The sequence below is a fragment of the Rattus rattus genome, chromosome 5, assembly GCF_011064425.1.
Source record: "Rattus rattus isolate New Zealand chromosome 5, Rrattus_CSIRO_v1, whole genome shotgun sequence".
In the NCBI taxonomy this organism is placed as follows: Eukaryota; Metazoa; Chordata; class Mammalia; order Rodentia; family Muridae; genus Rattus; species Rattus rattus.
This window is the reverse complement of record NC_046158.1, coordinates 135,448,337-135,476,116: the sequence shown is the minus strand read 5'-3', so window position 1 is coordinate 135,476,116 and position 27,780 is coordinate 135,448,337. Positions and strand designations below refer to the sequence as shown.

Genomic DNA, 27,780 nt, shown 5'->3' with positions numbered 1-27,780 from the left:
ATTAAGGGAGTGGTGACTTTGCAGCAAGATCCCACCCAGCCTAAGCTTAATGTTTATTCGTTTGCCATTGAACAAAGAATATTAGGCATTATTATTATTATTATTATTATTATTATTATTATTGGGTTATTTATTTCACTTGGACTTTTTAAAAAAGATTTATTTATTTTATTTATATGTTAGTACACTGTAGTTCTCTTCAGACACTTCAGAAGAGAGCATCCCATTACAGATGGTTGTGAGCCACCATGTGGTTTCTGGGAATTGAACTCAGGATCTCTGGAAGAGCAGTCAGTGCTCTTAACCGCTGAGCCATCTCTCTAGCCCTCACTTGGACTTTTAATCTGGAATGGAAGACATAGGCTTTTGATCCCGATCTTAGGGAATAGTGGCTATGATAAGCTTAGACCCAGGAAAGGAGATCTTTTTCTCTCTGTCTCCCCCCAACCTCCCCAATCACCCCCTTCCTCCCGCACAGGCGGCATAGTCTGGGGCAGCCTAGGACTTCAGGTATAATCAGATACCAGGGATTATATGGGCGGCCAGGAGAGATTAAAAGACATTTTCCGGGCTGGAGAGATGGCTCAGCGGTTAAGAGCACCCGACTACTCTTCCAGAGGTCCTGAGTTCAATTCCCAGCAACCACATGGTGGCTCACAACCATCTGTAAAGAGATCCGATGCCCTCTTCTGGTGTATCTGAAGACAGCTACAGTGTACTTATATATAATAAATGAATAAATCTTTAAAAAAAAGACAATTTCCTTTTTATATTTGTTCTTTATATTTATATCTATTTTCATTTTAATTTTATTAATGTCTCTGTGTAAGAGTTTGTGCACATGAGTGAAGATGTCTTCAGAGGCCAGAGGAGGGCGTCAGATTTGAGGCCCGAGTTACTTGAGGTTGTGAGCAATTCAAGACTTCGGGAAGAGCAGTATGAGCTTTTATCCTTTGAGCCTTTTCTCCACCCCAAGGCAAAATATTTTCAATAGCCAAAAACAAAACAAAACAAAACAGGACCTTTTGCTTGGTGGTGCGTTTAATCCTGAAGACAGTTCTGCAGTGTAGGTACACTTTCACGGGGGCTCTAAAAGCCAAAGGAACCTGTACAAAAGCTCTGCAGCGAACCTTGGACAATAGCTTCAGGCCGGACTCTGCAAACAGCAATTAAAAAGCCGGGTTTAGCCAAATACCTGCAACTTCCAAAGTTTCCCCCTCCCCACTCCAAAACCTCAGCGCGCCTGCGTCTCCCACCAGGTGACGTCGGTAGCGGCGCTCCGCCCACTCTGGGAACGCGGAGCGGGCGGGCGGCCATTTTGTGAAGCGGCAGCGGAGGTGTTGGCTGCAGTGGGCTCCGGGAAAGCCGTTCGGGCTGGGGCTGTCGGCCGCAGGGCTGAGGCACTCGCGCGGGGGGTAACTCGGGTCTGGGTTCTGGTGCCGCGCAAGCTCTCCCCGGTAAGACTCCCGCAGCCCCGGAACGGGCGGGGCTGTGCGGGGCTCGAGCCGCCTCCTTGGTGCCTCGGGGCGGGGCCTTCCCAGGCCTCGGAGCCCGCGGCCGCGAGCGCCCTACACAAAGGGTCGCGGCGGGGCCGCGGGAGTCCTGGGGCGCTGTTCACGCTCCGCGGCTTCCGAGGATGCGAGAGGTGGAGTCTGCGTGCCGAAGTGGGAGTGGGGCCTTAGCGGGGACATCCCGGTGGTCCTGAGAGGGGAAGCGGCCAGCACTTGGTGGCCTCGCGGCCTGCGAACTACGGGGTTGGGGGATTGCGGTGTAAACGCCTGCACGCAGAATGGGGAAGACATCGTTGGCTTTAAGCGGGAACGAGGTTTTAACTCACCTCTGCCCCGAAGTGAAGAGGTCCCAGTGGCCTATGACCTGCAAAAGGGGACTACCTAGAGACACACCTAGGGGAAGGAAGGTCTCTTGGGAGGCCGGGAACTGGTCGCCTGAAGGTGCAAGGGGTTGTAGCGAAGTGTTTCCTAGGTCCACCGCTGAGGAGGAGTTTCCTAAGGAGTCTAGGTAATTGGAGCCGCCCTGTAGGTAGGAGAGGGATGAAGTCTTGGAGAATTATAGATAGGATGGCTGGTCCTTGTTTCCCAAATAGGGAAGGGCCATTGTCTGCAGCACCTTTACCGCACCTTTGGGAGTTACAGGGAGGAAGGAGGGTAGATGCCTTAGATAGTTTACTGTCTTGAGGTTGGCGGCGCTACATTGCAGCCGCGTAAAATAGAAGAGAAGGCATTTAAGGATCTACAGGTTAGTATTGCAGTATGGACTAATGTAGCGGGTTGGGGTGCCCGTGAACCAAGCGCGCGTGTGTGTGTTTTATAGTGAAAGTTATAAGGAGTCTCATGTGATCTCTTTAGGGTTAATCCAAGTGCTAAAGATTCATTCATTCTGGTAGATAAAGTAGAGAATTACAGGCTGTGTTGCAGAAGTATTCTGGGTCCTAAAGCCTTCTTGGCTCCTAAATTCAGAGATGACCGAATGTGTGCAGTTGGCAGAAACCATTTTATTGGGTGCTTTTAAGATTTAAGTTGATGCCAATCTATTCTATAACCTGGTGGGGAAATGCTAGGATGGCAGCTGAGCTTTTTGGATAGTTTAAGGTGGAGTTTCTGGAGAGCTTCAGTCTTAGAAACAAAAATTGTCTGGGATCTTGTTAACCCTTGTGTACTGTTAAAGTGTTAAAGAGTGTTTGCAGTTGGAAAAAAAATCCTACAAAAATATTAAGAAATAGATAAATAAGACTGATATACCTGTTTTTGAAACTTGCTGCTTTTAATGAGATGGAGACTTTTGGATTAGTAGAAAGTGGTTGTATAGAATGTTCACATAACTTCGAATATAATTTTTGAAGGAAATGAAATGTTTGTGTTTAGGTGAGTTCACAAGGCTGTGCGTAGTGTGTACTGGGTAGTTTATCAAAACGTGTTACATTTTTATATCATCTTATGCTTGATTAAATGTCGGTCACTGTGGATTGTAATGTATAATTTTATGTTCAGATCTGTGAACATCAAACCGATGTGGTTACTGCTCTAGACTACTAGCAATAGACTTTAGGCTTCTTTTACTTTTTGTGACATGTTGAATGTTTTGATTGACTGAATATTGAAAGTTTGGGACTTCTTGGTACAGTTTTTAGGTATAAAACTTCATTATACTTCTGTTTTATACTGTGGGCCAGATGTTAGACATTATTTCCAGTCGTGAAAGCCCCACCTAAGTTTGCAGAGAGATGCTGCACGGCTTGATTCTTGGAGGTTTGGTTGTTTGTTCCTCATTGACCATAGGATCTTGTAGCTTAGGCTGACATCGAACTCTTAAACTGATGGAGTCACTGGTAACAGTTGGCTTTTGATATTTAGTTTGAATAAGTGATTGTTTTTTCTGAAAATGTTGTTAGTAATTAGTTGCACATTGTATACTAATTTCTAAGTCTCCCCCTAAAATGCATGGTCCACTGGAAAATCTAAAACCTAGCCTACAGTTTTTTTAAGTGTGTGGGTATTTTTCCTGTATTCATGCCTGGTGTCATCAGAGCCAGAAGAGGGTGTCAGATCCCTGCAACTGGAGTTAAAGAAGGTTGTGAGCTGCCATGTGGGTGCTGGGAGTCGACATGAATCCTCTGAATAGCACTGATCTCAACCACTGAGCAGATTCTCCAGCCCTCTATTCTACATATTCTTAATGAATACTCAAAAAAAGAATGCTCACTAAAAATTCTGTTTTAGGCAAAAAAGAAAAACAATTTCACTTGTAGTTCTAGCAGCTTCACTACCAACTACCTGTGTGCCTTTGGTTTGCAGAGTTTTAAGTTTAAAGCCAGCTTTTAATATTGAAAACTAGTGAAAGTAGATGTGATTAGTTAGGCTAGAAGTAATATTTTTATTTTGAAGTATAAATGAATAAAAAGGATATTTTTGTTGGTATCAATGATAACAATATTAAAATTCTTTGGCAGGAGGAACATCTTATTTACAAATGTCTTGATTTGCTGCCTGAGTACTAAATGAGAAGTTAACGTGATATCAGTGTCAGAAAAATGTATTCATAAGGGTAGTCCCAGGATCGGAAGTGTGTTTTACCTGGTGATGGGGACAAATTCAAGGGGATGAAGCTGTGGTTTCATGATTTCTTGGTGATGGGATTACACTGCTGATAACATTGTGCCTATTGTAATAGAGGCTTTGTTGCTTGTCTCTGAGGTGAACATTTAAGGGGTTGTTGGGATTTTTGTTTCTGCTTACCCTGATTCCTGTCAAGTAAAGGTTGATGACTCTACAAAATGAGAGTTTACTTTCTCAGTGTTTACTGCCAGGTAAAGAGTGGAAATGCTGGGGTTTTAGCTTATGCCTTCTCTTTGTGACTAAAAGGTTTGTTGATGGACATTTTACTTGGAAGTTTCAAATAATTGGAATGGCTAGTAAAATAAGTTTATCTTGTTAATATGCAAATACTTAATGTTTGTATCTGATTTCTGCTGTGCTGAAGCAATATCTTTTTTAGGAAATGAAGTGGAAAATATGCTAAATGAGCAAGCTTGTTTTAGGTCTTCTGAATTATATCTGTGGATTAGTGGCCAGTTTTCTCCTTGCTTATATTTTATATGTAGATTAAAATGTTTATAAGACTCTGTTGTAGTCCAGACCAACCTCAAACTCCTACTCTTTGTCCCTCTGCCTCTTTAAGTGCTAGCATTACACATGCAGTGTCTAGCCACAGTACCTATTTTTATTTTTATTTTACATTTATTTATTTATTATGTATACATCATACAGCTTTCTGTCTGCATGTATGCACTTGCAGGCCAGAAGAGGGCACCAGACCTGATTATAGATGGTTGTGAGCCACCATGTGGTTGCTGGGAATTGAACACCGAACCTCTGGAAGAGCAGACAGTGCTCTTAACCACTGAGCCATCTCTCCAGCCCCTATTTTTATTTTTTATTTTCTTTTGAGACAGGGTCTCATTGCCTGCTCCTGGCTATCCTGGAACAAGGCTGGCTTCAAACCCCAGAGATCTACCTGCCCCTGCCTCCATTGCTTTGGACTTAAAGACATACAGCCACATTTGGGTCAATACTTTGTGTTTTTGTTTTTTGAGATAGCGTTTCTCTGGGTAGCCCTCGATGTCCTGGTATTCTGTAGATCAAGCTGGCCTTAAATTCCTCTGCCTCCTTGAGTGCTGGGGTTAAAGGTGTGTAGGCTTCCCCTGTCAACTTTTTTTTTTTTTTAAAGATTTATTTATTATATATAAGTACACAGTAGTTGTCTTCAGACACACCAGAAGAGGGCATGAGATCTTATTACAAGTGGTTGTGAGCCACCATGTGGTTGTTGGGATTTGAACTCAGGACCTCTGGAAGAGCACTTGGTACTCTTAACCACTGAGCCATCTCTCCAGCTTTTTTTTTTTTTTTTAATTCTTTTTATTTATGTGAGTACACTGCAGCTGTCTTCAGACATACACCAGAAGAGTGTATTGGATCCCCTTCTAGATGGTCGTGAGCTACCATGTGGTTGCTGGAAGAGCAGTCAGTGCTCTTAACTGCTGAACCAACTCTCCAGTACCGCATTTTTTTTTTAAATAGAATTTTTTTAGTCATGTCCTTCCAAAGTTTGCCAGAAATTCAGGTGAGCAGGATAGATTTTTTTTTATTTTAAAGATTTTATTTATTTATTTATTTATTTATTTAATGTATGTAGGTAAGGACACTATCACTGTCTTCAGACACATCAGAAGAGGGCATCAGATCTCATTACAGATGGTTGTGAGCCACCATGTGGTTGTGGGAATTGAACTCAGGACCTCTGGAAGAGCAGTCAGTGCTCTTAACCGCTGAGCCATCTCTCCAGCCCCAGCAGGATAGATTTTTAAATTTGGGATCTTGCGTTCAATTAGATTTTAGCTCACATTTTAACACGTAAGAATAAGCAGACTCTAGGAAAACAGTATTGCTTCTGTTAGTTTGTGCTTTGGGGGCTAGAGAAATGTCTCAGCAATTAAGAACACTGATGTCTTCCAAACCACCAGGGTTCAATCCCAGAACTTAAATGGCAGCCCACAGCCATCTGTAACACCAGTTCCAGATGATGTGATACCCTCCTTCTGGCCTCTACCAGTGTTGTGTGCGTGTGATGCACAGATATACAGCATCTAGGCAGAACATCCAAACATAATAATACATAATTTTTTGAGCTAATAAAAAAATTATTGGTCTTTACAGAGTATGATTTGAAACAAAAATGCTGTAGATTTAAGTCTCCATCTGTCTTATTTTGAAGGAAGAACTGTGGTTAAAAACAACGCTGGTCTGTAGCCTTGATGCGCACATCTTTCCTTGGTGTGGGTGCTGATGGTGTTTCTTGTCTGCAGATTGAGTCTGTACTGTAAGTTGAACACGAAAATTAAACTACACGGTGGCCGAGATCAGCTGGGCTTTCAACATTTCTTAATGTAATAAGAATTTTCCTTACTGTTCTTGTTTGGAACCTTGAGTATAATTAAATTTGTCTTTTTTAGTGTCTGAAAGGGAAAAAAGAGTTAGGAAACTCAGTTCTCTAATATGTGGGAGACATGCTCAGGCTCATACCTTGTGTTTTGTTTCTACTTGGTTTTTCTGCTCTCATTATATTACATCCTGGCTAGACTTGAATTCACTATGTAGTCCATTTTGACTTTGAACCCAGTATCTTCCTGCCTCTTGCCTCCTGAAGCAATGAGGTTAGGGGAATATAGTACTACATCCTGCTATGCCAGACCTTTCAAATTAGAATCTCCAATAGGTGCCAGATGTTTAGCACAAAAATTAACTAGAAACTTACCCTGGTTCTTAGCTCCTAGTGCTGACCTTTTATGCAGTTAGAGATAAGTATTGCAATAATTATTTTTGTTACTTTATTTGAAGCAAACTTTCTGTTTTGTATTTCCCTTTGTGACTAGTTATAGAAACTGCTAGATACAGGTTTTGTTTCTGTTTGTTTTGAAACAGTTTCTCTCTGTAGTTGTCTTGGAACTCATTATAGACCCGCTGGCCTCAGACTCAGACCTGCCTGCCTCTGCCTGAGTGCTGGGATTGAAGGTGAGCAGACCACTCCTGGCAAAAAGAATCAAGAGTTTGGTTAGGCTGTGAGATGCTCTGTGGGAGTGAAGGTACTGCCATCAAGCTTGACCATCCTGTGTCAATCTCTAGGACCCACATGGGGAAGGAGAGGACTGAGTCTCCAAGATGTCCTCTGCCTTCCACACACACATATGCTATGCTTCTGTGGCACACAAATATACTAACTAGATAAATGTAATTAAATGGAGAGTTCAGGAAACAGCTGGCTAGGTTGTTCAGAAGGTAAAGGCTCTTGCACATATGAGTCTGGATGACTTGAGCTTGGTCCCTGGATCCCACATAAAGGAAGAAAGAAATTGAACTCCACAGAGTTGTTCTCTTACCTCCACACTGTGCTGAATGGCACATGTGCATAGACATACACATCATATACATGTACACAGTGATAGTTGGTAAAAATTTGTATTAGGATAGATTTGTATATAACATGGCAAGGGATTAATGTGTGCTCTGGCCTTTTAAAAGCTTGGATTTTTGTTGCAAAACTCACTTTTGTGTAATACTTTTAAGATTTTGGAATTTTTGCTTTGTTCATTAGACAAGTTTAGAATAAAACAGGATTTTTTTAAAATTTGTTTTACTTTTTAGTGATAAAAATTATTACTGTGGCTTACTTGATCTCAAAGAATAGTAACAAAGTGAGAATCATTCAGATAAGTAGTTCTGTTACTAATCTAAGTACCAGAGAGTGGCAGGTTTTTTTCTCATTTTCTGAATTTAGAAATGACTGTCTGAGGCAGTGGTTTAATGGGACATGAGGATCCCCAGAATCTATGTAAAGAAGAAGGAAGTGCACATCTGCAAGCCTCGTGTTCCTCTGGGGAGCTGGGTGATAGACACAGAAGCCTGAGACGTTCATGGGCCAGCTGACCTGATGTGCTGCAGCCAAAAAGACAAGAAAGAAGCCTTTCTTAAGGTGGACGATGGCAAGTGTTGAGAGTCCCCTCTGATTTCCCGAAGCTCACAGATTTTTTTTAAGTCACTATTTTTAAAAATGGTAGCACATGCCTGTAATGCCAGCATGGGCTACAATGTGAGCAAGACCTTCCCTCAAAACAGTTCATACCTTTCAGTGGATCATGCTGACACAAACCTGTACCCTATAGCACTTGAGGGATAGAGATAGGAGGGTCAATAAAGGCCAGCCTTAGCTACTTACTGAGTTTGAAGCTAGGTTGGGCTGCCTGAGACTTGTCTCTGAAACAAAAACAAATAAGTTAGTGTATTTGAGCCAGGAGGATCACCTGCCTGATTTAAAAAGTAGAATAGGATGACAATATGACTCTACTTGGTGCCAGTCGTAATGGTCTGAGTTCTAACCCCAGGACCCATGTGGTAGAGGGTGAGAACCAACTTTTCAGAATTGTCTTCGGACCTCCACATGCACATCTGCACATAGTATACTTAGCGTATATAAAGCGTATATACAATAAATTTAAAATATTGAGCTGAGCGTAGAGCTCAGTAGTAGAAGATTTGCTTAAAATGTGTTAGGTTTACATTCAGTCTGGGACTGCTGTATTACTCCCGCCCCCCAAAATGTTAAAAATTAAAAATGCATTTTAAAATGGCCTTTTAAGTATAATTATGGGTCTAGAGAGAGGGCTCAGCAGTTAGAGCATTGGCTCCTCTTCCAGAGGGGCTGAGTTTGTTTCTCAGCACACACATGGTGGCCTAACATTGTCTGTAATAGCAGTCTGAGGAATCTGAAGCTCTCTCTTGGCCTCTGGGCGCCAGGTGTGGACATGGTGCACAGAGATAAATACAGGCAGAAACCTCTACACATAGAGATTACGGTTAAAGGATAAATACGGCTAATTGTTTGGTATATATTTTGCTTGTTAATTGTTAATAACTTAACTAGTTTGGAAAAAAATTACCCTGAAAGATTAGTACCCTGTTACCTGTGTGTGCTTTGGAAAGTATCGTTATATACTAAGACATTTGCTGGAAAAGTACTTTGTTTTTGAGGCAGGGATTTGTTGTTGGCCTAGGTTGGACTTAGAACTTAGTATGTAGCCCAGGCTAGTCCTAGACTTGGTAGTATTTCAGCTTGTGCTTCTGGAGTGCTTGGTTGCAGTTGTGCTTTAGATACTTTGTATTAAACAAGTTCTTTTGGGAGTTAAATTCAGAGAAATTTCCCTTAATGTGTTGAAGACCAGTGGGATTAGTGCTTAAGAGTTTAAACTTGCATTTCAGATGTGTTTTGTGATCTATCATATGGTGCAGAGGTAATCTGTTTGAAAGAGCATTGCAGTGTTGTCTGTGACGGTCCATGTTGATGGCAATTGTCCAGGAATTGTTATTGTGCTTCTTCAGAAGTTTGGTGAGAACTTGTTGATAGTCTTAAGGAATTTTCTGGATTGTGTAAATGTTAAATGATAAAGCAATGACCATTTGAAGCTGAGCTTTAGAACTGTTTTTAAATTTAGGTTTTGGCTATTTTATGGTATATTCTTGATAAAACTACTTGACGTTTTCTTGATAGAATGGTTTTCAGACTTGAAAGCAACATCAAATTAATATGTTTGGAATTTTGGTGTCTCTTTCCTTAAAAAACAAAACAAAACTATACATTCTTATGAAATACTCTGCTGGTTTCAGACTCTTCTTCGTAATGTACAGTTCAGTGTGGCCTCTGCCTGTTGTTTCCTGCATTGATTTTTGCCTCCATTTATTCTCTATTGCAGTCTAAAAGTTGGTTTTAATTGGTTGCCCACAGGATTGACTTGGCCTCTACTTCTTAAGAAAATACATCTCTTGTTTTACAAGGTAAGAGATTTTGAATAGGTTCATTTTTATACAAAATAAAATGCGAGACCTTAAGCAGTATGGAAATAGGTGTAGTAGTAAACTGTGTGCGCGTGTGTATGTGCGTGTGTTTGCTGAGGGATGAGAATGGGATGAATAGTTGTTTCCTGAGAGTCTGTTTCATTTATGTATACATTTATTGCTAGGTAGTAAGCCGGTGCGCCATCCTCCATAGCATTATGATGCATGATAGATTCCAGTGCTTGGCATGGTTACTTGTAGTCCTAAGAAATACAGGGGTAGATGTTAGGGAATAGTTTGTGCAGCACAAACTATTTTAGAGCTTAGCCATTGAATTTAACCTTTTGTTGGAGGGACCAAGCTAGACTCAAGATAGGTTAAGATTTGCTTTCAACTAAGTACTTGGTAGCAGAATAACAGATAGTTCTTTATATTTTTCAGAACCTAATAACTGTTTCTTCTTAAGATGGGTTTAGGGAGTAGATCCTGTACTCTGCTTGATTTATTAATCCTCCAACCCTTTCCTAGTTGGCAATCTTAGGCAGATTATTAATAATTGGGATGTTTTCATTGGGTTCATTGTACCGACTTTGAGTAAATCTCTTAGCAATATGGTTTAGAAAGTTACACGGATGTAATTTAGGCTTGTGTTCTTGGGACCATTTTAAGTTCTTATCTTATTCTTAGTTACAAACTAAAGCATGTTTTCCTTAAGTGTTGAATACCTTGCTTACTTACCTATGATGTTACCCCCATAGAAAGTGATGAAACATTTTTTGAAGTTGACCATAGTGCAATCATGATTTGCACATAAAGATAATTCAGATTCAGTGAGGAATGTGAGTTTGACTCGGTTATTTGGAAATGTGCTGATATACTTCCATATTGCAATGCTAAATAGAAAATAGAGGTCTATTGGTGATGATCTTTATTGTGTTTTTTTTAAATAGTTGTGTGTGTGTGTGTGTGTGTGTGTGTGTGTGTGTGTGTGTGTGTGTGTATTTGTATGAAAAGGCACTTGCAGTGACACACTCGTGGAGGTCATAGGGAGGGTTGCAGAAGCCAGTTGTTTGTTTCTCCCTGGTGGACTTCAGGGATCAAACTCAGGTTACTGGAGCCTTCTTACCAGCCCTCTTGTTGACTCTAAACAGACCATACCTAAAAAAGCTTCACTCACCCACCCCCACCTCCGTTTCTAGTGTTAGTCCATCATTCTTGGTTACATGTGTACATAATTGTAAGAGTATGCTTAACAAGCACAAAGCTCTGGTTCAATCTGCAGTATAACATAAATTGGATATGGGATAGCACATCCCAACTCTAGGAGGTAGGAAGGAAGAGTCTAGATATATAATTTGGCTGTGTTTGATTTATGAAATGTTTTCAGATGTACTAAACAGTGAGATGAGCTTCGTTGTTTTAGGCTGCCAAGAGTAGAGGTACACACATTTTAATTCCAGCACTCAAGAGGCAGAGGCAGAGGCAGGCATGTAGATCTTTGTGAGTCCAGGGCTACATATTAAGAACATATTTCAAAATAAACAAAAGATAAGGGGAATATGTGTTGAGAAACAAAGAAAAAAGAAAACCAAAACAACTATCAACTAAACAATATATTCCTATTTTTTATATAGTAATTATAATATTGTTGATACAATTAGATTTTATTACATTAAATTGGAGTTCATGCAGTATTTGACATTGAAGAATTTCTTCCATTTGTGTAAGTCTTAGAGCTTGAAAAATTATTAAACCCAGATCTCAAGTAATTAAAATTTCCCTGAGCACTCAGAACCAGCTTAATAGGTTTATATTTAAAACTTGATTGATCACATTGGTTTCAAATGATCATTTTTCCAATCCCCAAATTTTGGTTCCCATTCTTTTACAAAAGTTGTAGAAGCAATTGAGATGGTGATGCTGCCAGGTACTACAATGGCAGTAGGAGCAACAAACAAACAAATAAATGGAAATCTTAAAATCAAATTCACACCTGGGAGATGTAATATGAGTGTTCGCGTGTCTTTGTGTGAGTATATGCACATGAATGTAGGTACTTATGCAAACCAGAGGAGTTAGAGCTCCTGGAGCTTGAGTTAGAAAGCAGCTTTAAGCCTTCTGACATGGTGCTTGGAACTGAACTCAGATTCCCTGAAAGAGCAGTTTGAGCTCTTAACTGCTGAGCTATTTCTTCATTTCATGTGGTTGCCCACATGTATGTGTATGTGTGTCTGGCAAGGCCAGAAGAAGGTGTTGGAGCCCCTGGAAGTGGAATAATAATGGGTGGTTGTAAGCCACTACATGGGTGTTGGAAACGTAACCTGGGTCCACTGTAGAAACAAGTGATCATAACCACCGAAACATTGCTCCATTCCCCCTTCTATTTTTGAAACAGTCCTGTGTATCTCAGGCTGGCCTTAAATTGGTTAGGTAGCCAAGTACGACTTTGAACTGATCCTCCTGTAACTAAATTTCCAATGATAGGATTACAAGTATATGCCTCCATGCCCGGTTTATGAGGTGCTAGGATTGAACTCAAAGCCTCATGGATGCCAAGCAAGCACCAACTGCATTTCCAGCCCATGTTGTTACTACTTTTTGTGTTTTGAGACAATATCTCACTGTATAGCTCTACTGGCCTGGAGTTCACTGTAGACCATACTGTCTTCAGACTCAGACATCTGCTCGCCTCTGCCTCCTGGGTGCTAGGATCAAAGATGAGTGTCACCACAGACAGATTTGTCTACTTCTGCCTCCCAAGTGCTGCTGCTGCTATTATCTTCATCATCATTATTTTTTTTAATATATATGAGTATTTTGCTATATATGTATGTGTGTACTGTATGTGCGTTGGTGCCAATAGAGGACAGGAAAGGACATTAGATCTCTTAGAAGTGTTTGTGAGCTGCTATGAGGGTGCTTGGCCTCAAACTGATGCACTCTTAACTGCTCAGTTGTTTTTTTCTAGCTGAACCTTATAATTATTATCATCATCATTATGATTATTTATATGGCGTGTGTGTAGAATTTTCTTCAGTGTATGAGTCCTAGGAATGGAACTCTTCAGCATTTACTAGCAAGTTAAGCCATCTCACTGAGGCCCACTTCCTTTCCCCCTTTTATTTATTTTTTTGAGAAGATTTTGCTATATAAATAGAGATTCAACAGGAGTTAAGTTGGGTTGGAGGCCCTAATAGTGCATTATACATTAATCTGTATACTTTGTGGTCTTGTTCTTGAATTCAAGATCCTCCCCTCAACTTCTCAAATACTGGGGTAATTGGTATTCGCTGCCATTCTGAGCATCTGTGGTATTGGGGATAGATTCTTGAGCCTTATGAGTGCTAGGCAAACATTCTGCCAACTGATCTATATTCCCAAATCCTATTTTGTTCATTTGTTTCTTTGAGACTGAATCTCACTATGAAGCCCTCACTGACCTGGAGCTCTATAGAGCAGAATGGCTACAAACTCAGAGAAATTGGCCTCCTAAGTATTGGAATTAAAGGTTATTCCACCATGCCTGGCTCTAGTTGTCTTTTTTTAAAGCAAGATTTAATAGAGTCATTGGACTAGAGTTTTGATCTAATAGCCATGACGAATAGTGGTGTAATAGGTTCTACTTTAGGGTGATAAATACAGGTTAACTTAGATTTTTTTTTTTTGGTTCTTTTTTTCGGAGCTGGGGACCGAACCCAGGGCCTTGCGCTTCCTAGGCAAGCGCTCTACCACTGAGCTAAATCCCCAACCCCTAGATTTTTTGTAATTCTATTTAGTGTTTCTTTGGAATCTTAGTATGTGTTAACTTTGTTTATAGTAAATCTAGCCCTAGAGAAGTGGAGTGTTTGTGTGTGTGTGTGTGTGTGTGTCTGTCTGTCTGTCTGTGTGTGTGTCTGTCTGTGTGTGTCTGCCTGCATGTTTGTACGTGGTCAAATATGAGTCTGTGTATACAGGCAAAGACTGGAAGAGGATGTCAGGTCGTCTATCATTCATTCTGTGCCTTATTATCTTGAGTACCTTTTAGTATACTTGGAACTAGGCTTCCGCTAGGTTTTCAGACATAGGTAGTCATGCTCGTGTGGATACTGGGAATAGAGCTCATGTTCTTGTGATTGTACTTACAGCAAGTTCTTACCAGAGAATCATCTGTGCAGCCTCATATAGTTCTTTCTTCTTTTTTTTTTTTTTTCCCCCGGAGCTGGGGACCAAACCCAGGGCCTTGCGCTTGCTAGGCAAGTGCTCTACCACTGAGCTAAATTCCCAAGCCCCATATAGTTCTTTCTTTTAATAAAACTATAGAACATAGTGAAAAGTTGCACTATGAAATATGGGATCTGTTATCATTTGAGATTTCTTGTGCTAAGGATTGAATTGGGGACCAGTGTTTGAATGCTAGTCAAACACCACCAGTCTTCATTTGAGATGACCCTACTTTATCATTAGGTATTTGTAATCCAGGAACATTACAGTTTTCTGTTTCTTGTGGCTTTTGAGATTGAGCCTTAAAAGGTATCACTCTGATAACTATGAAGTTATAAAGTTTATGTAAAAGATGCTAAATCAGCTTTAAATACTAATTTTGATGTATCATTTGCATAATTCCCTGTAGATTTTTGCGCATTTACTTTGTCTTACTGGAGGCTTAGTGATCTAAATGATTTTTATTGTGACTTTACTGTCCTTAGTTTTTCCTGGATCTTTTGAATATTAGACTGAACCTCTTCTAACTGTTGCCAAAATGAAAGTCTTTGGAAGTTGAAATTGTTGAGATCTTTGAATTATCTAAATTAAAGACCTTGTGATAGCTTGAGGGAATGTTTGTGGGATAATGTGGTAGCCGGTCGTTCTTGCAACTAAAAACTTGGTATAATAATGAGGAGTCTGACATGGCCGTTGCCTTTTCTCATCTGCAGGTGTGTGTGGTTTCAGCGCAGCATGGCTGTGGTCATCCGTTTGCAAGGTCTCCCAATTGTGGCGGGGACCATGGACATTCGCCACTTCTTCTCTGGATTGACCATCCCCGATGGGGGCGTGCATATTGTAGGGGGTGAACTGGGTGAGGCTTTCATCGTTTTTGCCACTGATGAAGATGCAAGGCTTGGTATGATGCGCACAGGTGGTACAATTAAAGGGTCGAAAGTAACACTGTTGTTGAGTAGTAAAACAGAAATGCAGAATATGATTGAACTGAGTCGTAGGCGTTTTGAAACTGCCAACTTAGATATACCACCAGCAAATGCTAGTAGATCAGGACCGCCACCTAGCTCAGGGATGAGCAGCAGGGTAAACTTGCCAGCAACAGTACCCAGCTTTAATAATCCTTCGCCAAGTGTAGTAACTGCTACCACTTCTGTTCATGAGAGCAACAAAAGCATACAAACGTTTTCCACAGCCAGCGTAGGAACTGCTCCTCCAAGTATGGGGACTTCTTTTGGGAGTCCAACGTTCAGCTCAACCATTCCAAGTACAGCTTCTCCAATGAACACAGTCCCACCACCACCAATTCCTCCAATCCCATCGATGCCATCTTTGCCACCGCTGCCATCCATTCCCCCAATTCCAGTTCCTCCTCCGGTACCAACGTTGCCTCCTGTGCCACCTGTTCCTCCCATTCCCCCAGTCCCTTCTGTGCCACCTATGACCACATTGCCTCCCATATCAGGCATGCCACCCTTGAATCCACCACCTGTGGCACCTCTACCTGCTGGAATGAATGGCTCTGGAGCACCTATAAGTCTGAACAATAATCTGAACCCTGTGTTTCTGGGTCCATTAAATCCTGTTAACCCTATACAGATGAACTCTCAAAGCAGTGTGAAGTCTCTTCCCATCAACCCTGATGATCTATATGTGAGTGTTCATGGAATGCCCTTTTCTGCAATGGAAAATGATGTCAGAGAGTTTTTCCATGGGCTTCGAGTTGATGCAGTGCATTTGTTAAAAGATCATGTAGGGCGAAATAATGGGAATGGATTGGTTAAGTTTCTCTCCCCTCAAGATACATTTGAAGCTTTGAAACGGAACAGAATGCTGATGATTCAACGCTATGTGGAAGTCAGTCCTGCCACAGAGAGACAGTGGGTAGCTGCTGGAGGTCATATCACTTTTAAGCAAAGTATGGGGCCTTCTGGACAAGCCCACCCTCCTCCACAGACACTTCCAAGGTCAAAATCGCCCAGTGGGCAGAAAAGGTCAAGATCAAGATCACCTCATGAGGCTGGTTTTTGTGTTTACTTAAAAGGGCTACCCTTTGAAGCAGAAAACAAACATGTCATTGATTTTTTTAAGAAGTTGGATATTGTGGAAGATAGTATTTATATAGCTTATGGACCCAATGGGAAAGCAACTGGTGAAGGCTTTGTAGAGTTCAGGAATGATGCTGACTATAAGGCTGCTCTCTGTCGTCATAAACAGTACATGGGCAATCGCTTTATTCAAGTTCATCCAATAACTAAGAAAGGTATGCTAGAAAAGATAGATATGATTCGAAAACGACTTCAGAACTTCAGCTATGACCAGAGGGAAATGGTGTTAAATCCGGAGGGGGAAGTCAGTTCTGCCAAAGTCTGTGCCCATATAACAAACATTCCATTCAGCATTACCAAGATGGATGTTCTTCAGTTCCTAGAAGGAATCCCAGTGGATGAGAATGCTGTACATGTTCTTGTTGATAACAATGGGCAAGGTCTAGGGCAAGCATTGGTTCAGTTTAAAACTGAAGACGATGCACATAAATCTGAACACTTACACCGTAAAAAACTGAATGGGAGAGAAGCTTTTGTTCATATAGTTACCCTAGAAGATATGAGAGAGATTGAGAAAAACCCCCCAGCCCAAGGGAAAAAGGGCTTAAAGATACCTGTTCCAGGTAATCCTGCAGTACCAGTGATACCCAGTGCAGGGATGCCCGCTGCTGGGATACCCAATGCTGGGATACCCAGTGCAGGGATACCCAGTGCTGGAATGCCTAGTGCAGGGTTGCCTGCTGCTGGGTTGCCTGCTGCTGGGTTGCCTGGCTCTGGAATGCCTGGCTCTGGAATGCCTGGCTCTGGAATACCCGGTCCCGGAATACCCGGTCCCGGAATACCCGGACCCGGAATACCCGGTCCTGGAATACCCGGTCCTGGAATACCTGGTCCCGGAATACCCGGTCCTGGAATACCTGGTGCCGGAATACCTGGTCCCCCAATGCCTGGTCCCGCAATGCCTGGTCCCGCAATGCCTGGTCCCGCAATGCCTGGTCCTGCAATGCCTGGTCCCGCAATGCCTGGTCCCACAATGCCTGGACCAGCAATACCCGGTCCCGCAATGCCTGGACCAGCAATACCTGGTCCTGGCATCCCCAGTGCAGGAGGAGAAGAGCATGTCTTCTTGACTGTAGGATCAAAGGAGGCCAATAATGGGCCACCATTTAACTTCCCTGGTAATTTTGGTGGGCCCAATGCTTTTGGGCCACCACTCCCCCCTCCAGGATTAGGGGGCGCCTTTGGTGATGTTAGGCCTGTTATGCCTTCGGTTGGAAATAGTGGTTTGCCTGGCCTAGGACTGGAAGTTCCAGGTTTTGGAGGTGCACCAAATAATATAAGTGGGCCATCAGGATTTGGGGGAATTCCTCAGAACTTTGGAAATGGCCCAGGTAGTTTAAATGCTCCTCCTGGTTTTGGAAATGGACCCCCTGGTCTTGGAAGTGTTCCTGGTCATTTAAGTGGGCCTCCAGCCTTTGGGCCTGGGCCTGGGCCTGGCCCGATCCATATTGGGGGTCCTCCTGGCTTTGGAGCCAGCTCTGGAAAACCAGGACCTACAATAATTAAGGTGCAGAACATGCCTTTTACTGTATCTATTGATGAAATTTTAGATTTCTTTTATGGTTATCAAGTAATTCCAGGTTCAGTATGTTTAAAATACAATGAAAAAGGTATGCCTACAGGTGAAGCCATGGTGGCCTTTGAATCTCGGGATGAAGCCACAGCTGCTGTCATTGACTTAAATGATAGGCCTATAGGTTCAAGAAAGGTAAAACTCGTTCTAGGGTAGCCGTTCACATCAGTTCTTTATTGGGTATATCTTTTTTTTTTTTTTTGCTGCGATTAATGCATCCAGATTGTTTTCCTAGTAGTCCAGTTAGAACCTGTGGGTTGTTTCAATTGCAGATAGATTGGTTTCTCTAACACAGAGCATTGGTTGGCTGTTTACAACTCACAGAATACACATTGCAATTTGTTACAGTAAAGCTGTCTGGAGAGAACACAAAAACGATTTTGGCGTACAGTAGAGACCGTTTGTAATACTCGATCATATAAAGCTTATCAAGGAATCTAGATTGGTTTTCTTTTATACCACATGGGATGAAGAAAATAGAGACGTGAGTAGAGCTCGAGGAGGGTGCTCGTGCCAGTGCTGACAAGTAGAAGTTGGCCACTTTTGCAATTTGATTTAAAGTTGGACATGTTTGCTTTGTTATAGGGTCAAAGCTTTGTCTGAAACCTTTATTTTCTTTTAAAATTGAATAAAGTCTCTGTATCTGGATTCATTGTATGTACCTTTATTGCTTCTCGAGGGTTCCTGCTGTACAGGCGGTCCTGCTTCAGTGTTGCCGCTTACGTGCCTAATTGACTCACTTGTAATAAGTACAACTGTTTTGTTAGCTTTAAATTAATTTCTAATATAAAAACTCCACACTTGTGGTTTGTGCTAAATAACCCTGAACTTTGATTTCTAATGTCACACTTAGGATTGTGTGAAATGACTTTTACCATAAATAAACTACGGAGTCCTCTACTGACCTTATTGGGTTTGACCGCCAAGTTTTATTTAGTTTAGTAAGTTAAAATTTGTTCATATTGTTTGGATGACAATGAAAAATCAGAAACCATTTAGTAATCAGTGTTTAGGTGTTTGATTTGAACTTTACTGTGATGGACTAATTTAGCAAATTGTTTTTGTCCCAATTTATGTGAATTTTGGAACAAAGGAATTCTAGGAAAGAACATTCTATCTTGGAATATAAAACTGAAATTGAAAGTGGTAGTTTTGTTAGCAGTATTGTAGAATGAAAAATCCCTCCGGTGGATCATAGGCTGACGTGCGGTTAATTCTGTTCATTTGGAGTCTTTTGGAGTAGTTGTTTGATCATGAGTCTGTTCACAAAAATTCTTTATGCCGAGTCTAAGTGCAGCTGCCAGAAGAGAGACTTGAGGTCACTGTGCACTTTCATAGTCTTTCCTTCTGGCAGTCAGGACACTCAGATGCGCAAGTCTTTGGTTGGCTAAATGTCCTTTCCCTTAAAAGCATTTGGTTTATCACATCTTGTTCACTGACACTTAAGGCTCTTTTTTAAATTTAAAATGCTTGAAAGCTGTTTCACATTTCACATAACATACAGAATTGGAGGTTGATGAATAATAATGGGAAGTAAATAGTATCTTTCACATAATGTAGCTTTGGTTTGAAGCACCAGCATTGAGAAGTCTGCATTTAAGCATTTCTCACATACATTATATATATATTTTACATATATATGTATATATACATGTTTCTATGCATGTATACACACATATACATATGCACACACAAATGTATGTATGTTTATATGTAGTGCCTTTTTTGCGTTCTAAGGGAGTGGTACACTGAAGTGAAGTTTCGTCGTGTAATTTTAGAGTTAAGAGTGGCAACAGTCTCTTGTGTGGAAAGTTTGGAATGCCTGTTCACTACTCTAGTGTTTGAGGAGAGAGAGTATGGGGCTTTTGTTCAGGGATAGGATTGTGCAGACTTTGAGAAGTGGCTGCATTGTGAATCACTTGATAACTCATAAACATAATTTGCCTGACAGATAGCTACTGCCTCAAAAAGCAATATGTTTTTATGTGAGGTTCAGTTTTAGTAATCATTTCTCGTTCCAAAGACATAGTATACACACTTCAGAACTATTTTTGGGCATCTTATTTCAACTGCAGGTTATTTTCTCCATTGGAAACTATCTTTATTTTAGAAAAAAAAAGATTGTTGGAAGGTGAAAATCTTTTATCCTTTCTCACAATTTATTTTGGTTGTATCTTCATACATGCTTATTAAATATTTCATACACTCACTTGCAACCATTGTTATTTCTACATCTTAGATAAATGCTTAAAAAAAAAAACCCTGGTTCTCACTGTTCATTAAATAAAGAAAAATAGTGTTGGTGTAGAAATCAGAGAGAATTGTGTTCTGCATTTCTTTTAATCATAGCAGAGCTTGTGGGATGTAATTAAATGCTCTGCCCTCTGGAACCTGAGCTTGTATGTTTGAGGCAGACCCAATTCCTAAGTATATATTGTTTTATCTTGTTTGGGCATTGAAGTTTCAGGTTTTTTGTTTTAATAACCATGAAAATGTGTTCTATCAAACTATTCATACCTCTTAGACAAATTTTCTCCAGAACTAGACTTGGTATAGATTTGAATTTACGTAATTTTTTCATTTGTATGGTATGGAGGCTTTGTAAAGCTTTGCTCAAAGTGTGTTTGTAAACACTGTCAAGGTATTCTCAACTTCATGTGTAAATTTTATTGTCTTTTTGGTGACTTTGACATTTATGGAAAAGAATATTTTATTTAGGTTTAATTTGTTTCTCCTAAGTTTTTATTAGTGTTTATTTTTCTTTTGGTTTTATAGGATTAGAGAAACCTACAAATGTATTGTATAAATAAGCAAATTTGTAAATTTTTAAAACTCCAGTGCCAGATTTAGCTCATAAGCATAACTTGGAGGTGTTTCTGTGTCTATGCTAGTCTGGATGTACAATTATTAGTGGCTGTGTAGGTTTTGTTTTAATGCAAACAGTGTTAAGTGAAATGTAGTTCCTGACTTGTTATTTTAAGTTGTCAAAGCATTGACAATTAAAGCTGCATTAGGAAATGTCAAACTTACAGAGAGTAATACTCAGTGTAGCTAAGGTCAGTCTTGATCTGCTTGATGAGAATCAAGGAGTGCGTACCTATATGGAAGTAAGCAAGCACACATGGTTCTAGGTGGAAATGCTCACCTGCACAAACATAAGGAAACAAAAGCTAACTCAAATTCCTTTTTGCTCAATTCTGTGATTGATGAAGTGTGTAAAAATAAAATGCACTCAGTTTGAAAGCGCTGGAAAAATGAGTGAAGAACATGTACAATGACTCCTAGTTCGTGTTTTGGGGACGTTTCTGGTGGTGATCACTGAGTACTTTTCCCACTCACACAATTGCCATGTGTAAGTTAATTTACCTCGGCGGTTTTATTGGCAGTTCTGTAGTCCAAAATTTTGAACTCAAGCACAGCCAAAGGGCTGTTGACAGTGACCACAGCTTTGCCAGCACATCCTACTTTGGCATTATTTAGCAATTTTTGTTTATAAAGAAGAAGTCTTGGATACTGTTCAATAAACTTGTCACAAAATAAAGGCTGATGCTCTACTGCTCTAACTGCACAGTACTTCTTTGAGCTGTAATACCACATTCGAGTTCTTGTTTCTAACTCAAGAACATATTGTGTGCCTTTGGAAGTGTGGATTGGTGATCTTTGAGGTAACCATTGTTGCTTATTCTCGTCTTCTAATGCTGAAGTGTGGAAAGAAGAGGATGCCTGGGACGGCAGGGAGACTTGATTCTAGGTCAAATCTGTGGTATCTTCGTTTTCAGAATTTCATTTTATTGTGTGTGCTTTGTTAGCTAATGGCTTCGTTATGTGGATTTGGAAAAACTTGCGGACCAGATACTCCTCCTCACCAGGAGTCTCCAAGGGTCTCAAATACTGGTTGCAGTGGAGAAGGGGAAAGAAATGCTTGGAGTGGTTCTTAATTTCACTCTCTTCCACTTGTGTTTTTATTCCTATTGATGGGCTTGAGGTGGGGAGGAAAAGGTAGCTAAAACAACCGCTGCTTTGTGACATTGGTGTTTTCACATTTGTACAACTTAATGAAATTAGTAAACGAAGTTGCCATAGACTTCTGGTTTTAAAGAATGGGTTAGAGTTGCTAGAATTAGTGGGCCGTTTCTTACAACCAAAGTTCTCGGGAAATGCTTGTAATTTCTATCTTTTTCATGTAAGAGTTTAGCTCGTATTTGAATATCCTATTGCGTGTTAGAGTCTGAGCAGGCAGTCTGCCACTGAGCTGCATGCCCAGCTGTAGAAGAGCTCGGGCTAATTAATACATAATTCCACAGAGCAACTGAGTGATGTTATTGATTGTATTGCCCAGGCTACTTAGAACTGAATTCAAGCATTCTTCCCACCTTGGTTTGTGGAATAACTGGACAACAGACACAAGCTGCGCTGTCTCAGTCTTTTTAAAACTGACCAATGTTGAGTGGGCATTTGTAGAATGATGAAGTGGTATCAGTGCCCCCCCCCAACACACAGACGGGTGGGCTTGAGAGAGGTCACTTCTGCCATTAGATGGTTTCTGCTTTCTAGCATTTTACACAAGAAAGCATCACCGTCCTCCCCAGAGTATATTTTTTTCTTAAGGGGATATAGTAGGACCTAAACTTAAAGCTTTGCCTTTTCATGTAAAAGATGTTATTTTTAGTATAAAATCTGATAGGGCATGAAAGCTTCCTGTACAGTAGTTTGAAAAGTACTGTGGTAGCACATTTGCAGTGGAAACGGTTTGCAGAAAAGCCTTGTGTTCAGCAACATAAGCAGGTTCGTCTCCTGTTAAATGCTAATGCTTAGTATCCTCTGCTGGACTTAATTGTCATGGTTTGAGCTACATTGTATGTCTTTGAGAGTTGCAAGCATCCTTTAGTTAAGTATGGTTCCTTTTCTGGATTAACATGTAACAATAAGCAGCCAATGCAGCATATCATGCTTTCTACATACCATTCCCCTACTGAAGAGTCCAGGAAAAATGACCCTAATGTAAACATTGCAGCTCCAGGTACAGGAGAACACTTCAAAAGCACTGGGGCAGTATATTAGGGGAGATCTCATTAACCAATGGGCTTTGATTTCTTTTTTTTTTTTTTTAAAGATTTATTTACTTATTATATATGAGTACACCGTAGTTGCCTTCAGACACACCAGAAGAGGGCATCGGATCTCTTTACAGGTGGTTGTGAGCCACCATGTGGTTGCTGGGATTTGAACTCAGGACCTCTGGAAGAGCAGTCGGTGCTCTTAACCACTGAGCCATCTCTCCAGCCCCCGGGCTTTGATTTCTGTTGAGCCTCAGGGGCCTTCCCCTAACGAAATGTTAGAGGTTAGGACACGAAACTCAGCAAATAGTTGCAGAGTAGTAGTGAATGAAATAGAGTATTAATATTGGCATCCCCATGTCAGACATCTAGACTCTGGCCTAGAGAACATTATTTTTAAATTCTTTTCAATAATCTGACAACCTCCCATTATGGAAAGAGGAAAAACATAAATACAGATGTTGGCAGTAGCCTGACTCATCCCAGGAAGTCTCTACCAGCTCCTTGGTGTTTCAGCCTCTGCTGCTACCACCAGTTTTCTCCTTTTGCCTTCTCACATGTAAATAAATCTGCTGGAAACCAGGGTGATTAGTGTCAGTGAACTGTAGCCGCCTGACAGGAGAGATCATTTACTTCAGAGGTTTTGATTACAAAGGATAGTTAAATGATTCATAGCAGACAGTAATAAACACATTGTGCTGCCACACACTGGCTGTGCTACATCCTAATTCCAGCACTCTGGATCAGCCTGGGCTACATGGTGCCTTCCAGGCCAGCCAGGGCTACATGGTGCCTTCCAGGCAAGCCAGGGCCACATAGTGAGACCTTGTCTCAAGAGGGAAAAAGAAAGGCGAAAGGAGACAAGCAGTAGTAGTCAAACATACCAGCCTGTGCTGCTGCTGAGTTTCTCATGCTTGCTGAACTCTGAGTTAGGCCTCTGTCCCCTACTCCTCATGGTAGGTTGCAAATGGAGACACTGCGTCTGTAATTCCCTTTGGCCTTGTGATCTGTCTGTGAGACCACCAATGACCCTTGACTATAAACTTGGAGTGGCTGTTTACTGCAGTAGACAGACCACTTTGCTGCTTCGATGGTGGAACTCATCTTTGTTGGTCTTCAGACACTTACGTTTTCATCTAGATACAGCTGACCATAGCTCTATGCCATGCTAACGGTCTTAGGTGCGGAGCTCAACAGGACTTAATGATGGGAAGGCAAATGCCACAGGATGAGTAAAGCCTTCCTGCCAGTTGACGGTCAGGCAGTTAACTCGTGTGAAATCAAGTTTGTGGCTGTACTGTAATTTCCCTGTTGAAGTTTTACTAGTTTGCCAGACAGAACTTTTGGAGGCTAATACTTAAGATCCTCTACATATCCCAGCGAAGTGAGGTACTATACCAGTGAGTAGGGAAAACATGCATTATGAACAAAGGCTCTGGTCCACTGTGCTGCATGCACACTGGAGAGGCAATGGCTTTTGACAATGTTCTTTCCCTGGTGATGCTCAGGAAGGTGGTCTGGTATTTCCTCCCATTCTCCATGTATAGCAAGCACCGGATATGTATCTCATAACGGGGTAGGATGCAAGCAGAAGTGAATACCCTTGAAGCTCGCTGCTGTAAGTCACTTTCTTGGATGAATTTTACCATACATGAGCTACTTGTACGTGTTGTTTAAAAATTATCCCTTTGAAGAAATCCTGTGAGTTTGGAGTCCTGCAAGTCCTCTATTGCAGTTTCAGTGATAAGATTGTGATGGATGTAGACTTCTTTGCATCTGTGTTCAAGGCTAGTTAGTATATGTAGGCCATGAGAGAAGACATATACAGTAGGGGACCATTTTAAGGAGCTACCTGGCTTTAAGACTGGCCTGAACTATAAAATGGGAGCAAGTGACAGAATGGGACAGAATAATTTCTTTTGATTCCATTAGTTCTTGTGACCCATGGCTAAATGTGTCCTTTGGGCTTTGTTCAGTAAAAGAGGATTCACATTATTCAGTTCTAAGTGTCTATGGTTTTGTGACTCCAGTTTTTCCATTTCTTTTGGAAATTGGTATGAGTTTGGCTCTGAAGAGAAATTTAAGTGTGTTTGACTTGGCTGCTTTGGTGACCTCCCCTCCCTATTGAGTGCAGTAAAATAGAAGCCCCACATTGCTACTTGGAAGAGAGATGAGTCACTTTTCTATCATAGCCTGTCCCTATCCTGCCATTTAAGTCCTGTGTCCTACAAGCATAAGGATCAGTGGTGCTACCCCAACACTGAAAGGCACATTTACTTACCCGTGAGGACAGTCAGTATATACTAGGCATCCTGCTAGCCAAGGGACCCTGTTGATCACTTAGTGTGTGTAACCGTAGCCCCTAGAGATGCCTTCACCACTCCCATTTTATTGATAGGGAAATCTAAGCAAAATAAATTAAAAATAACTTGTCTGAGGTCCTATTGGTAGCATTAATTGGATAGAGGTTTTTAAATTCCTTTATGGCCCAGGCTGACCTTGAAAACTGATTTTTCCCCCCTCAGAGTTGGCATTTCAGGTATGAGCTATGAAACTACAAACAATTTCCATGGATGTTCTCATGCTTCATAGGTAGCAAGTGTCTCCTGCTTCTCCCTCATTGAGGGCCATCAGGTGGGGCTGAATTCACTGTATGATCCCCAGTCTATTAGGGAAGAGTCTCCCTCAATGCTCCATGATTTTAGTTCCCCCAGCTAAAATAAACCTGAAGTAACAAGCATTACCCACTAATGTGGTACTGATCAGACTAGGACTTGAGTGGGCAGATGTAGTTTGATATACAGTATGTTCAGAGTCTCTGGTTGGAGAGGAACTTCATATCCAGTTCTCTCTGGCTAGGTTTTCTACTATGGGTCAGGGACAAATGAAATATGTTTGGTTTTGGGAAGATCTTTGGAGATGCTGGAATCAAATGAGTGGCTTTCACATTTTTCTAACCTTTTTTACAAGTTGGGAACCTGCTGCATTTTCCCACTTATGTTCTTATGTGCACACTTTAGGCTTTGAAGTATTGCCAGATTCTGTCTGACTCAGGCTTAGACATGGGTCTAAATAAGTTTCATTGTTTAAAATTGTAATTCATGAGCATACCTTTTATTAGACTTGAGTCATGTGCGAATAAATGTAACTACAGTAAGAACGTGGACTTGGTCATGCTGTAGCAATACCTTTAATAACAGCTCTTGAGAGATTGAGGCAAGGACTACTTGAATAGTAGGCCTCCTGCTTTACAGACTGTCTGAAAAGAAAACAGTTTGGGTCAGAAATGTCTTTGGAAATGCTGATTTAAATCAGAACCCTCAAGTTAGGCGGGGATGCAGGGGTAAGAAGAGCAGCTGCCTTCTCCAGGCCCCTTGCAGAAATGAGAAGGAAGAAAAGTGGTCCTGCTGGTGGGCATGGGCTGCTCCAATTTTATGGGGGGAAGGGCTATTCAGTGGGTGGCTGTGCTTCAATTGGGAGCCTCTGGAGGATTTCCTGATTGGCCTCCAAGACTTGTTCCAGCATCTGTGAGCTGCTCCATTTTGCCAAGGTAGGCAACAGCAGGTGTGAGCATGACTGAGTTGTCTGAAGATGCTGCTACACAGAGACTGACCTACTCATGGCCTCTGCCACTTCTGTACCATGAGTCTGAATAGATAAAGGGGAAGTAGGGGTTGTAGGGTTGCCTGATTAAGCTCTTGAGTATGAAGAGGCTCATGTAATTCATGAGCTTGAAGGACCAATAAGTGAATTTCAGGCCATTTGGCACTGAGCTAGATGCAACTGAACCCAGGAGGGGGGAAAAAACCTGTCCTTGGGTTTATGAAGAGCAGTTAGAGCCTGCTAATGCTGAGAAAAGAACATAAAAAATGAAGGGCACATATTTTCTCTATTACTGAAGAAGGTTCCTATCAACAGCAGTATGCTGGAAACCTCTTCCAGGGAAAGGCAGCATTTAATCTTTCCTCATTCTTAAATATACCAAGGTCACCTGCTCACACAATCCTTTAGATTCCTTTAAGTCTGGTGCGGTACAGTGCTGCTAGCTTTCCTGAAGTTTTTGTTGTATGTAGGTCTGTGGTGTATGCATAGGTCCGTGGTATGTGGCTAGGCATGTGTTGGCAGAGTTTGTGACCCACAATCAATAATTTGGGAGGTAGAGGAAGAAAGATAAGGACCAACTTTGGTGTTCTTGAAAGTTGGAGGGCATTGTGTGCTCTATGAGACCCTGCTACAAAGAGTTTCTCAATAGGCAAGGTGGTTGAGGAACATGGAAAGAGTACAATTGTCCATTGTAGGTAAAATGCGGTGCCTCCAAGGTTGAGTGCTGCTGTGAGGGAACGTGTATGAGGCTTGAAAGGATGGTGATGGCTAGCATGCTGGTAATTCCAGCACAGGCCTAAATACCTCAGACCTTGCACATAGTATTTACATGAATCTTCAGAGCTAATCATATCCCCCTTATAGCCAAGGAATCTGATACAGTTATTTTGCCCAAATTTAATAGGCAGGACACCCCCTGGTACAGTAGCATCTGGTGACGGGGAAGAAGTAGGAGCAGTACTGAGTGCCTTCACTGTCCGTTCTTTTGTGCTCTTCAGAGTAATAGTGAATATAAAAAAGTCATTTTTTTTTCCAGGAGAGATGAGTTTATAATTCAGAAAGCTCTGGGCCAGGCATGAAGACACATGCCTTTAATCCCTGCCCTTGGGAGGCAGAGGTAGGTGAGTCTCTAAGTTTTTGACCAGTCTCTTCCAGATAGCAAGTTCTAGGCCAGCCAGCGCTATGTGGTGAGGTGTCTCAAAAACCAAAGTTCTAAGGACTTAGGAGTCCAGATATTTGAGTTCTCACCTGCATTTTACTTACCATATGGCCACATTCCAAGACCTGCGTCTCCTGTGTGGGGTCACAGATTGTGGTCTAGACAATCACTCAATGCCATT

At 41.4% G+C, this 27,780-nt stretch overlaps 2 protein-coding genes across 2 annotated transcripts in view; both read left to right on the top strand.

Moving 5' to 3' along the window:
• Positions 1 to 1,315: 1,315 nt before the first annotated feature.
• Positions 1,316 to 18,685, top strand: Rbm12 (RNA binding motif protein 12). The gene is made up of 3 exons (XM_032904561.1): positions 1,316 to 1,457; positions 9,853 to 9,902; positions 14,816 to 18,685. The coding sequence occupies exon 3, from the start codon at positions 14,838 to 14,840 to the stop codon at positions 17,934 to 17,936; it is 3,099 nt and encodes a 1,032-aa protein (XP_032760452.1). The 5' UTR covers positions 1,316 to 1,457; positions 9,853 to 9,902; positions 14,816 to 14,837; the 3' UTR covers positions 17,937 to 18,685.
• The window catches only part of Cpne1 (copine 1), a 32,040-nt gene continuing 14,088 nt past the window's right edge, over positions 9,829 to 27,780 (top strand). The window contains exon 1 of the mRNA XM_032904562.1: positions 9,829 to 9,902. The gene's annotated coding sequence lies outside the window, so the exon portion shown is untranslated. The remainder of the gene's footprint in view (positions 9,903 to 27,780) is intronic.